Source organism: Myotis yumanensis, unplaced genomic scaffold (genome assembly GCF_028538775.1).
Source record: "Myotis yumanensis isolate MYYU_CA2020_CCGP unplaced genomic scaffold, mMyoYum1.0.hap1 SCAF_1, whole genome shotgun sequence".
Lineage (NCBI taxonomy): Eukaryota > Metazoa > Chordata > Mammalia > Chiroptera > Vespertilionidae > Myotis > Myotis yumanensis.
In genome coordinates this window covers 42,366,873-42,380,849 of record NW_027223752.1, presented here as the reverse complement: position 1 = coordinate 42,380,849, position 13,977 = coordinate 42,366,873, and the positions used below count along the sequence as shown (strand labels likewise).

The following is a 13,977-nucleotide window of genomic DNA, read 5'->3' as shown; positions in this document are numbered from 1 at the left end:
TTGTGGTGATTATACCAATAAAATTAATTCCTTATAATAAAGAAACTTAGGTATCTTTCTTCAACAGAAAATTTTATAAGCAAAGCGTTAGGGTAGTATATCACAGTATGGACTTTAAATATTTTTACAATACCACTGGCTGTGTAAGCAAACATGTGATGACCATGCTGAGTGCTATGAAATTTACTGCACATCCTTACAGAGCACGCGGGTAGTTAAGAACAGATCTATCATAAATGCCAGAGAAAGTATGATGATTTCAGGACAAGACGATGAAGTGTCTTACCATAGAAGGCAATCAATAACTGAAATCACCAGCAATTCTGGGTTTCATAGTCTGTCTCATAATACACTGGAAAATAAGGCAAAGATTGAATTGAGTACTCTTTTCCACATCTTCCCCACTTGTATATCATTTCCGTGGCTCTGCTATTGAGACAAAATTTAATCCAAAGCATTTCTAAGAGCAAAGGCCAAACTTGTGCCCATTCTTAACATAATTAAAGTGAACATCCTTAACTTCATCCTAGTAGTAGTGATAGTTCAAATTCACCACACTCTGCTTTATCTTTAATATCATATTCTACATGGCAGCACCCAGAGGTAAATCACATAAACTTGGCCTCAAGATGAGACTTTGAATGCTCCTTTTCATTCATCCATTCTAGCTGCCTTCTGAATTGAGAAGTTATATGAGAATTGAGAAAATACTTTTAGAAATGCTCTCTGAAAATGAATACTGGGAAGAACCCCAAAATTGATATTTTGAATTAAAGTGCAGGTGAAAAGCAAACATTTCTCTCATAAAAATTACATGAGTTAAATATCCTCAGGGGAGCTATTAAAGAAAAACATCTCTGAGACTTCTCCATAATGCCATTTAAAGAATGCATTTCCCAATTCATTTCTAATTGACCAATAAGAGAAAGAGACAAAACACCTTGACTTCAATACCAACTATGAGGCACCACACAGCCGGAGATATTATGCAGTCATCTGAATGAAGGCATGTTTTTCAAACAAGAATTTCTCCTGAAATTTCAAACCAAAATGTCATTTGTAAGCCTTGACAGGGATCATAATTTAGATTTTAAAAAACTGACAAAATATATTCTCAAAAAGAAGTTGGAATTGAGTTGTGTAGAAAAACTAAAACTCCAGGATACCTTCAACAAGTTAAGAAAATTCTCACACACTTCAATACAACTGCCATCATCTACTAAATTTAGAAAATTATTGCAGTTTCGCAAGTATAGATTATTCACAAATACAATTTTTCTTCTCTGATTTAATGAGCCCTGCTGGGTAAAGCTGTCATCTCTAATTCAGGTTAATTTGGAGAAAATGGCTGTTTCCAGATGGCATTGTGAGCAGAGAGCTAATAGGAGACTGAACTCAAAGTCATACGATTTTTATCTTAATGGGAAGTACAAGAGCTGCTAGCCTCTGAGCTCGCATTGATCCATTTCTTAAAGCAGCATTCTGCTATGGAATTCTCCACGTCACTCCTAAAATGTCATGTTTCGCTGTCAGAAAACTACAGTGTAACCCTGAACGTCTGCAGCAGAGTCTGCTGCAACCTGGCTGAACCACCTTCCCTGCTGTAGAGCAGATGGAATACAAAATAACAGCACAGCCTATGTCTTCAGCGCATCAAACACGTGGCTAATTTAGTGCCCAAAAGTTGCCTGCCTTACAGATTAGTTTAAGAAACTTGGGTCCAGCTGGCACGGCTTAATGGTTGAGCATCAACCTAGGAACCAGAAGGTCATGGTTCAATTTCTGATCAAGGCACATGCCCAGGTTGCGGACTCGATCCCCAGTAGGGGGCGTGCAGGAGGCAGCCGATCAATGATTCGCTCTCATCATTGATGTTTCTATCTTTTTCTCCCTCTCCCTTCTTCTCTAAAAATCAATAAAAATATATTTTTTTAAAAAAAGAAAGAAAGAAAGAAGCTCAGCACTGCAAATCTCTGGATATTCTGTACCTCCAGCCAGGAGCTATTCACCTGCCAAAAATGCTGATGAATAAAACAGCCTTTCGTCATATTCCCAGGCTTCCTGTTTGGGCAGCTGTGCTCCAAGCATCTGTTTCATGCTCAACGCCAGTGTCTTGGAAAGTATAATCTGGCATGAATTTCTGTCTTAACAGGGGAGAAGACTGTCTCTTTCCAAATAGTGAGACATCCTAACCAGGAGATGTTATGAATAAAACAGAACAACCCAACATGAACAACCAGAGCAGTGTTATGAAAATACAATCCACATTAAAACTTCCATCCAAGAAAATCAGGTGGGGAAACTCAAGTTTTCCATGTAAACCAGTAGTCTCGATACAACTGCATGTTTAAACTCACCCCAAGCACTCTTTTAAAATGTGAATGCCCGACTAGTGTGGGTCAGTGGTTGAGTGTCAACCTATGAACCAGGAGGTCATGGTTCAATTCCCGGTCAGAGCACATGCCCAGGTTGCGGCCTCCATCCCCAGTGTGGGGCGTGTAGGAGGCAGCCGATCAATGATTCGCTCTCATTACTGATGTTTCTATCTCTCTCTCTCCCTCTCCCTCCCTCTCTGAAATAAATAAAAGATATATTTTTAAAAAAAGAAAAATAATAATAAAATGTGGATGCCCAATCCCATCCCACACAACCAAATCAGAACCACTGGGAGAAGGACTCAGGCATAGGGGGTTTTTAAAAGTTCCCCAAGGTGATGCTAATGTTCGAATGTAGTGGAGAACTACTGATCTAGACCAGGGGTCAGCAAGCTTTTTCAGTAAAGGGCCCTGTTGTAAATATGTGAGGCTATGTGGGCATTCAGTCTGTCCCAACTACTCACTGCTGCTCTGGCACCAAAGTAGCCACAGACACTACATAAATGAACAGTGTGGCTGTGTTCCAATACAGCTTTCTTTAGGAACACTGAAAGGTGAATTTTGTATAACTTTTCCATGTCGCAAAATATTATTCTTCTTTTGATTTTATTTACAATAGCAAAGATCTGGAAACAGTCCAAGTTCCTATCAGTAGATAAGTTGATATACACAATGGAATACTAGGCAGCAGTAGAAGAAAAAAAAAAAAGAAAGAATCTCTTACCCTTTGAGATAACATGAAGGAACCTGGAGAGTATTAAGTGAAATAAGCCAGTAAGTGAAAGACAAATAGCACACGATCTCGCTCATATGTGGAATCTTATGAACAAAATAAACTGGCAAACGAAATAGCTCCAGAGACATGGAAGCATGCAACAGACTGACGATGCTCAGAGGGTGGGGAAGAGATTAACCAAAGAACGTACATGCATACATGCCCATGGACACAGACAATAGTGCAGCGAAGGCCTGGGGAGGGGGGGAGGGGAAGGAGAGGGTTAATGGGGGACAATACGGGACATCTGTAATAAATTCAATAATAAAGATAAAAATTTTAAAATAAATAAATAAAAATTAAAATGCAAAGACCATTCTCAGCTTGCAGGCCACACACACACACACACACACACACACACACAGATGGCAGGCCACATTTGCTGGGCCGTAGTTTACTGACCCCTGACCTACACTGCAGGTTGAATCCACGTCTTACTCTTTTCTCAAAACATCACTGCTCAGTGACTCATTCAATCCATCCTAGGAAAGATTCCCTTCAAAGCATGGGTACCTTCAGATTCAAGTTGGTCCAGGCCATATGGGGCAGCTGTATTAACACGGCTAACGGATGGAACAACGGTTCTTCTCTCCGAGGATGCCTCAGAATCAGAAAGTGCTGGGGCGACGCTGGGTGCCTCCTCCATTATTCCAGGGGGTGTCACTGGAGAGCCCAAAACTGGTGTGAACAACTCCTCTTTTGGCCCTGTGACTGTGTCCATTAGGTCTGCCAAACACAAGAGACAGGACTTGACCCAGAGATGATCATTTTGGGAAATGTACACATGTGTTTTTACTTTCTAAGCAAGAAGTGATTAATGACACTTAAACCAGCTCCCCCTTCGCATGCTGCATCAGTCCAGCTACCCAAGACAAACACTTTATCTTGCAGGAAAATATACTGTCTCAAATCAGAACTTCGTTTTTAAATTTCAGTCTCCCATTTATTCTATTAACAATATTATGAGTTTAATTTATTACCAAAGATTGAAAATTTTAACAAAAATTTATTAAATGGTATACCAAAGACTATTTTAAAAATCAAGTCAAAGAAAAGAAAAATCAAGTCAAAGAGTAAGAGCCTAGATCTGTATCTGGAATCTGCTCAAGTTCAGAGCAGCCAAATTTAGCTCCAGGACTTCCCAAATCTAAAAATTCTACGATAGTAGTATTTTGCAAGCCTGACTGGTCATCAGAATCTCTTGAGATAATTTTTTTAATGTCAATTTCATGCTTTCCACATATCCCAACTTACTGAATCAGAATCTCCTTAGTGGTTAAGCCTGAGAAAATATTCTTAAAAGCTCCCAGGATAGTCTCACATATATTGTTGTTGGGAGTATAATTTGGTGCAATCACTTTAGAAAACAGTGAGCCATTCCTCCTAAAGTCAGACAGTCGTATACCTTATGGCCCAGCAATTCAGTTCCTAAGTATATACCCAAGAGAAACTCCTACACACGCACAATGGAGAATATGAAAAAGAATACTCATGGCAGCAACGCTCGCAATAGCTAAACCTGGAAATGACCCAAATGCAAATCACTAGGAGAGCCTGGAGGAAGACTGAGTGAATAAACTGTGATATATTTTCATAATGGAGTATTAAAAGCAGTCAAAACAAAAGAGCTAGAGTAAGTAAATCTTGGCCATAGAACATTAAGTAAAAAAAAAAAAAAAAGTAAGTTCCAAAAAGACTACCTACAGGACAATACAGTTTTTATAAAGTTATAAAAAAAAACAAACTAAAATTTTTAAATGTATAATTTTAGGAGTAAATATAGATGCAATAAAACTAAAAGAAAAGGAAGTCAAGCCCAGCCAGCATGACTGAGTGGATGAGTGTCCACCTATGAACCAGGAGGTCCCGGTTCGATTCCTGGTCTGGGCACATGCCGGGTTGCGGGCTCCATCCCCTGTGAGGGGTGTGCAGGAGTCAGTCCATCAGTGATCCTCATCATTGATGTTTCTATCTCTTTCTCCTTCTCCCTTCCTCTCTGAAGTCAATAAATATATATTTAAAAAGAAAGAAGAGGAAGTCAAGGGAATGATGAACACCAGATTCAGGCTGAGGGTAACCGTCCGAGAAGGAAGGGGCTGAGATGGGAAGGGTCATGGCGTTACATGTAGATTATTGACAAGGCCCTGGGGGATTTCTTGGGGCGGGGGGGGGGGGGGGGGGGGGGGAGAATAATAGGATTAGAAGGCATTTATTACATTGTTAAAAATAACTCAGTTAATAAATAAAAGCGGGTTTTACTTGAACCAATGATGAGACAAACATGTGAGGCCCCCCAAAAAATAATTAAGTAATAATAACTTTGTAATTATTAAAAATTACAAATTTAAAACTATTGACAATCATTTTTGTCATCCTGATAATCACCCAAATTTGAAAACTTCACTGTCTTTAAGATATCAGAGCATTTGAGGCCCTCCTACGGAGAAAGCAGTGTGTATACATCATTTCAAACCCTTACAATAACTTTGAAAATAGATAGGCATTATTTAAAGATGAACAAACCAAGGCTTGAAGACATTAAGAAACTTACTTGAGGCCACAATACTAATGAGGGCCACAGCAGGGATTCAAACCCATGTGCTTACTCTCTTTGTCTCTCCCCCTTTAACAACTCCGAGCAGCCAGAGTTGTCCAACTAGGAGAGCGGTCTCGGGAAGTGAGGCCTACCTCCAGTCCCTAAGATAAGCCGCCAGGAGGTTTTTCTTAGGAACTAACACCTCATTGTTTGAGGCTGTGCGGCATCTCTCCAAATAAGAGTGTGCCCACCTTCCTATTCACTCTCCAGGTGTGTGCGCGTACCCTGGTGACAGGGCCACCATCTGCCTCACTCATTCTATTGCTCATCCACCCACAGAAAAGGTCCACCCCCATCACACTGAGTCCCACTCCCTCCCTTACAGACCTTCCACCGCGGGGGTAACTTTGAAAGACAGAGGCGAAGCTGTAGTTGAAACTGTAGTGGCCAGAGGCTCCCATCTTCTGGACAGCTGAGTAACACCAGGGACGGCAGGCGCGGCAGCGGGGACCTCTTTTCCTTCCTCGGTCTCACCATCTCCTCTGCTCACTTGGAGGGGAGACACCTGCGGCTCCCGTGTCACCGATGAGAAAGTGGCTGCTGCCTCTCCAACAGCCGTCGTCAGCTCTGGACCGATGGTGTCTTAAAAGAGGGGAAAGGACGTTTTAAAATAGATGGAATTCCTATACCTCAAAAAGTCACTATATAATTGATACATTGAAAAAACAATCAGATAGCTATTTCAGGGGATGGGAAGGCAAAGGGGTCACTCAGGAATAAAATGCCAGTGAATACATGTTCTCCGTGTTGCTGCTCTCAGGGGTAGGGAATCAATCTAAGACAGAGTTAGAGAAGTTCATGTAAAAAAAAAAGAAAGACATAAAATCTAAAACAAAATAGGAAGATCTAATTTCTAGAAGACCCTATTATCTCTCTTTTTTAAATGCTAATTCTAGATCCATAGCATATTAGCAAGTCCAGTAAGTGATAAATTAAAAAATATATAAGCTCCCTTTTATGAATTTCAACATAATCAGTTTGTTAAGAACTAAGTTATTCGCAAACATTCTCAGAAGCATTTGCTTAAATTAATTTTCACACTGGCAATTTTGAAAGTTAGCATTTTGAATTAAAGGGATAATAATTCCAATAATTAAGGTTTACTGACTTTCTATTAAGGCCGAACACACAAAAAGAGAAGTGCATGGTGGACATTATCTTATTTTATCTTCCCACATGTAATCAGAGGAGGTAAGTAGTAATATCACTCCATGGAAGCCGTCTCTCATAGTGGTCAAGAATGCAGCTTCAAGAGCCAATTTGCCTGGGTTTGAATTCTGGCTCAGCCACCTACTAGCTGTGTGACCTTGAACAAATTACTTAACATTTCTGAGACTTGAGTTTCCTTAGCTAGAAAGTGGAAAGAATAGTATCTATCTCACAGAATTGTTACAAAGATTAATTACATAACACATGTAAAACCTTTGGAACATGCCCAGTACTTGGTAAGTATTTAATAAATACCAGCTATTATTACTTGTTTTACAAACAACTTGGGTTTAAAGAAGCTAAGGAACCTGCCTAAGATTACAGAGGCAGTGCTCTTAACTATGCCTGTCATTGGATGAATGAATAAAGAAGTTGTAGTACATATATACACAGTGGAATATTCTTCAGCCATGAGCATGGACATCCTGCCGCTGTCCGAGGAACAACCTGTAGGTCTGCGTTTGCTTTTAGATCATAAAAGACAATGAAACAGACCTGTGGGATATATATATCTGTCCAAGGCCCCTTTCTTTATGTTCTAATCCCCTAAAATAAATTATTACAGATTATTTATAAGGGTCAATATTTGCCCCTTCATAGGGAGGAATCATGCTGCAAATTTCAAATACTGAGCCACTATCGAAATTTAATTTCTAGAAGACCCTATTATCTCTCTTTTTCAAATGCTAATTCTAGATCCATAGCATATTAGCAAGTCCAGTACGTGATAAATTAAAAAATATATAGCATTCTAGGGATAGCTGAAAAGGTTTCCTCTGATATTTATTAATGACATCATGGTACTTCCTATTACTTAAGGTATTTTTCTTTGGAAACAATTTATTTGTTTTAAAATAGGGTTTGTAGGTTTTTCAATACAAACAGTTCCTTTTCCTGGTCCCCATCCAGTTCAGACTATTTTTCCTCTGAGTTGAAGAGATGTGTATACTTGATGTACTGCCAGACCTGCTGAAGGGCAACGTGAGTTACAGTAAGGTTCTTACACAGACTTCATATTTGCACTTTGTACCACTGTTTAAGTTTTGCTTCCTTCTTCCTTTCTCCAATGAGACTGTAAATCTTTTGAGAGCCAGGATTCATTGCCCTTTTTGTACCTTTAGCGCCTAGGACAATGCTCCACCATAAAAAGATAATAATGTGTAGTTTTATCGTTTTAAGCAGTAAGCATTCTTTACGTTGCCCTCATTTTTGAAAGCATAATGAACACTTTTGAGAATATGTAAAAATAAATGTACAGTCTATTTGTCATAGTTTCATGAAATAGCAAGAAATCAAAATGACACAGTACTTTGGAATAAGTGACTGCTGTTAGAGAAAAGGGAGTGAGAACTATAAGTAATAATGAGAATTTAAAAAATAACATCCAGCCAGGCTGACGTGGCTCAGGGGTTGCGCATCGACCTGTGAACCAGGAGATCGCGGTTCAATTCCCAGTCAGGGCACATGCGCCAGTTACAGGCTCCTTCCCCAGCGGGGGGCTCGCAGGGGGCAGCTGATCAAAAATTCTCTTTCATCACTGATGTTTCTATCTATCTCTCCCTCTCCGTTCCTCTCTGAAATCAATAAAAATAGAAATGTGTTTTTAAAAATTAAATTAAAAATAACATCCAAAATTTCTCTACCAAGCAAAATAGAGACAAACTCATAGATAGAGAACAGGCTGACAGTTGGAAGGGGGGAGGGATTGAGCAAAAAATTTAAAAAAAAAGAAAGAAGACATGGACATGGACAACAGTGTGGGGATTGTGGGAATGGGGGAGAGGGGAGGTAGAGGTGGAAGAGGGTATAGGGCAGTGATGGCGAACCTCTGACACGCAAACTCATTTTTTTGGTTGATTTTTCTTTGTTAAATGGCATTTAAATACATAAAATAAATATCAAAAATATAAGTCTTTGTTTTATTATGGTTGCAAATATCAAAAAATTTCTATATGTGACACGGCACCAGAGTTAAGTTAGGGTTTTTCAAAATGCTGACACGCCAAGCTCAAAAGGTTCGCCATCACTGGTATAGGGGGATAAATGGTGATGAAAAAATAAAACAAAATTTTCTAAATAAAAATTGAAAAAAATTTCTCCACATTTTTCATTCTTTCTACTTCCAGTAGAAATAAAATATAATCATTATTATAATTACTTTTAAAACCTGATCTTCAACTGAACCAGCTGAAGAACAGGCTGAATCCAAAGACTGATAATCTCAGGGTATTCATCTGTTCATAATGCCCCAAACACCAAGAAATCATTGCATATCCTGAAAAAGATAATGTCCTAAGTAGTCCTGAGAACTAAAATGATTGGCATTTGAATTGCTTACTTTTTTTTTTCAATATATTTTATTGATTTTATACAGAGAGGAAGGGAGAGAGATAGAGAGTCAGAAACATTAATGAGAGAGAAACATCGATCAGCTGCCTCTTGCACATCTCCCACTGGGGATGTGCCCGCAACCCAGGTATATGCCCTTGACCGGAATCGAACCTGGGACTTTTCAGTCTGCAGGCCGACGCTCTATCCACTGAGCCAAACCGGTTTCGGCTGAATTGCTTACTTTTGAAAAATACTTATAACCACCAGAAAATGGGTAGAAAGCTTTCTGGCTATTCCTTAACTACTATTGCCAACAATCTCAATTTTTCACACATTCTTTTTAACTCTATGGGACCAAAAAAAAAAAAAATTTAAGCAAAAGGAATTATTTGATTGCTTCTCTATGAAGAACATTTAGAAGCTGTTTGATTAACTTGGACAATGCAGACAGTCAAATTGAATATTTCAGACTGAAAGGTTCTCATTCCTCATTTACTCATTCATTGACCCAGTATTTATTGAGCACCTACTAGGCACCAGATATTGTGCTATGTCTTAGAAATAAAAAGAAGTTGTCCATTAAAAGTGAGGCAGTCACAACTAAGTAAGGACTACATTCAATAATCAAAATAATAATCGGATAATTACCAAACTCATTTTACTTCTTAGGCTGCATTAGAAGCCAATGCAAGTCTAGTACATAAGAATCATGGATTAAATTGTGCAATGAATAATCTGGAACCATATGACTTAATGCTCCAGGAGTACCTTAAAGTGTTACAGAGAATTGAAGTAAATTTCTTATTTTGTCATATCTAATATCTTCCTGGTCATGTGAACCCAACTCTCTTCATGGAACTTAAAAACCAACTTACAAAACATTTTCTGGAAGCTTCTATGAAAACTTACACGATACTAGGTCTTTCAGTCTTTTATATATTTTATTTTTTAATATATTTTTATTGATTTCAGAGAGGAAGGAAGAGGGAGAGAGAGATAGAAACATCAGTGATAAGAGAATATCATTGATCAGCTGCCTCCTGCATGCCCCTTACTGGGGACTGAGCCTGCAACCTGAGCATGTGCCCTTGGCTAGACTCAAACCCAGGACCTTCCAGGCCACAGTCCAATGCTCTATCCACTGAGCCAAACTGGCTAGGGTGGTCTTTCAGTCTTTTTAAAAAATGAATTGGACATGTAAAATTCAATCTTTTATCATTTTAATTCAATCCCAATAACACTTCATAAAACAAATTACTAATTTGATAGTTTCCATTAATTAGTCTACTTAGCAGAAGTAACAAGCTGTACATATTCCAAAACAAATCAGAATGAGCATATGCAAGTTACACTGTCTTTCCTTGTCCAGGCTGTTATCTAACCAACCACACATAATAACAGAAAAATATTATCCACCAGCAACAAATGTAAGGCTTGTCAGCTGGTAACATTCCCGCATGTAAAGGCCAAGAGCCATACACAGTGCAGAACCAAGGCAGCAGAGAAGACTTGCCTCTCCCCCTTATTTCTAGATGAACTTCTTTTGGGGAAAACAAAGTCCAAAAAGCCTATATGGTTAATACTATGAGATAAATATTTACCTAAAGCTTCTTGGCAAAAAATATCAAGGATAGGAGTATTTTTACATCAATCTGTAAATAAGTATCCTACATTTTTATCATACCACTGAAACATATACCTAATTCCTCCATATTTTCCTATTTATTTACACATTTCCATAATGAAGTGTTGGAAGAATATTAAGTCTGTATCAGGGCTTCTCAGCACCATTGACATTTTGGCTCAGATAAGTCTTTGTTGTTGGGGGGCTGTCCCGTGCTCTGTAGGGTGTGTAGCAGCATCCGTGGCCTCTACCCACTAGTGCCAGTAGTCAGCAGCACCCCTCTAATGGGACAACCCAAAAGGTCTCCAAACTTTGCCAAATGATGGGGTGGGAAGAGACAAACTGGTCTCACTTAAATACCACTGGTCAATATATATATAGGAATTCAATTTGGGGATAATTTTTATGTAACATATATTTTTATTTGTGTACTTTTGCTTTTCATTAAAACTTAGATAACTTCTTTTTTTGAACAGAGATCCAAAGTCATTTTAAGGCAAATAACAAAACGAGTTAGTCTGTCTCCATCTATAACCCCTCAGTTGAAGAACTACAGCACTTAAATATCCTAAAATGCACAAAATACAGTTCCTTTAAATTCAGTTGCTATCAGTGATATTTTTGGTTCTAATACTTGCTTCATGGATGTCTCAGCTAAATTTCTTTGTTGTTGTTGTCCGTGGATAACTGATAATAAGCACCAAGTGAGGGCTGATTCTGCCTACAGGTAAGATTAGATATTTTATCCCGTCTCACCATCACCTCTTTCTCACCTCCCCAGTGAATGTTACACCTGAGGGGAGCGGGGAGGCGGCTCTCAGGTTGCACAAAACCTTGGCATCACAGATGGATGTGGGCACTGAATGCTACACAGCTGTAGCAGCCAGCCAGGAAAATCCATGGGGTCATTTCAGATTCTCACGAACCCCTGAAGTTTTAGGAAAGAAAATTCATGCATTGCTTGGGGATTAGGCTTCCCAGATTTCTGGTTCTGAGTGGGGTTTGTTTCCACTGTGGCCACCAGGAAGCTATAGGCAATCCACCTGGGTGGAAAGCTGGGGGCACTTTAGAGCCACCTTTTTCCAGAGGCTCATAGAGCATCCTGCACACCCAGGGTGTGACCCTCACTCCCGCCCACCACATGCCTAATGACAGTCTCCCATGGAGGCCGGAGGTGGCATAGAGAAGTTATTTGTAAATCGCCACTTTTAAAAAATAAAACACCTAAAACCCGTACAATGTTAAATGACAATTATATTTCCATTTTTAAAAAATGATAAAACCAAATGAAAGCACTCCATATTAAACAAAGCTTGTTTTTTTGTTTCTTTTACCTTTAAATGCATTTCTCAGTGGTTGATAAGCCTCAGACTCATATTCTGAGATGGGAACAGTGGTCTCTAAGAAAAACAGGGCATCGTTTTCCGTGGTGGATTCCATGGAGTCTGCAGTGTTTTGAAACAGGTTCACAACAGAGACTTTTGTATCTTCCATCAGACTTGTGGGAGTAAAGGAAATCTGATCGGTGAAGGCAGATGACCTCCCCTCCCCAGGCGCTATTAGCAGGGCTGTCTCCGAGTGTGTTTCCCCTTCAGGCAGCCCCAGACCCATCTGTGCAGCCTCTGTCAAAGCTTCGTCCCCTTCTACACCTTCCACACCATTAGGGGTTACTTGGGCTGTCGGAGATGTTTCCATTCTCATCGGAGTCTCTGTATTGTCTCCAGGCCTTGGGGTCTTTATCCGGCTTACACTCTCTAATTTGGTGTCATCCCACTCATCGCCTAGGACAGAGGCCGCTGGGACAGCTGTGCTGACACTCACTGTGACTTCTGGGGCTCCCAGCAGGCTGTCAGTTTCTGCCTCAACACCCAAGCTGTACTCAGAGGTTGCAAGTCCGGGGGTGGTGGCAGTAGCCTGGGTATTACCAGCTGTCATCTGCAAAGGCTTCTCCCTATCAGACTTGAGGCTTCCGGGCTCGGTGCCTGCGATGGGCTGTGCACCTGGAAAAGAAGTTATCCTCTGATCTGTGTCTGCTTCAAATTTCTCCGTCCTTGGATTGGTGGTTAGTATTTTGTTAGTGTTCACAGAGGTTGAAGGTGAAAGTCCCAGACTAACGCCTCCCTGACTTTCAGTGGTAAACAACTGATTGTCCACAGACTTCAGAAAACCTTGTGTTGCTTCGGCGGTCCCTTCTACAGTGGGCTCAGTGTTGGTACTACTAAAGAGTTCCTCCTTCTCATCCACATTCCAAGAACCAGCTGCCATGATAGGGCTGGTCACCATGGCCTTGGGAAGCAGGCTTTCGGGAGACGTTCTCTCTGGCTGGCTGGAACCAACCACTTCTTCCCCTGCTGGGACCACTGGCTCCGTAGCAGTGTCCACACCAGGGCTATTGGGCTGCATGAGCCCAGCTCCTGTAGAATGAGCTTCTTTGTCAATAGGCGATACTTTATTTAATGGCATTGCTGATGGTCCCGCTAGCACTATCATTGGATCTTCGGAGACCACGGGCTGGGGAGTGCCCTTTGAAGCAACGGAGTTATTTTCTAGGTTATCCGTGTTTATCCTCTCAGGCTGCCCTCTTTTTTCATGAGCATGTGCTATCTCCCTTCTCTCCACTTTGGGGAAGGCCAAACATTGTATGGCACCGTTGAGAAGCAGAAGGCTACAGAAAGCCAGACAGATGTGCAATACTATTGGTCTTCTCATAGTGGAAGAGAAATGTGTACATAAAATGGCAGAGCTGACAACGGCAGTGAGTGAGTCCTGCAGAAAAACAAAGCATATCAAACTGTCACATAAATATATTTTGTAAATAAGCCCCTTTGAAGCCATGAGTTAAATAATCTCCTTGACTTTATGCTCAGAGATGGTATGTAAGAGAGAACTGTTCTATTTCTTTGTACCTTTGAGACATGGATAACCCAGTTCATTTTTCCCTTCTGAATTCTGCAGCTGATTTAATGTGATGCTTCTAGAAAAAGGTACACAGAGTTCAAGTACTCAGTTCATTGTTTCCTAAATACCTACTTGAAATAAACTACCCTTAGAGTCACATTACTCTCCC

General features: G+C 40.1%; 1 protein-coding gene across 1 annotated transcript in view; it reads right to left on the bottom strand.

Annotated features, from left to right (window-relative positions):
• The window catches only part of ARMH4 (armadillo like helical domain containing 4), a 108,770-nt gene that overhangs the window by 85,247 nt on the left and 9,546 nt on the right, over window positions 1–13,977 (bottom strand). Inside the window, exons 2-4 of the mRNA XM_070419105.1 lie at window positions 12,245–13,676; window positions 6,074–6,328; window positions 3,664–3,876 (exon numbers count right to left, since the gene is read on the bottom strand). Coding sequence (XP_070275206.1) covers window positions 3,664–3,876; window positions 6,074–6,328; window positions 12,245–13,619 — 1,843 coding nt within the window. The 5' untranslated portion in view covers window positions 13,620–13,676. The remainder of the gene's footprint in view (window positions 1–3,663; window positions 3,877–6,073; window positions 6,329–12,244; window positions 13,677–13,977) is intronic.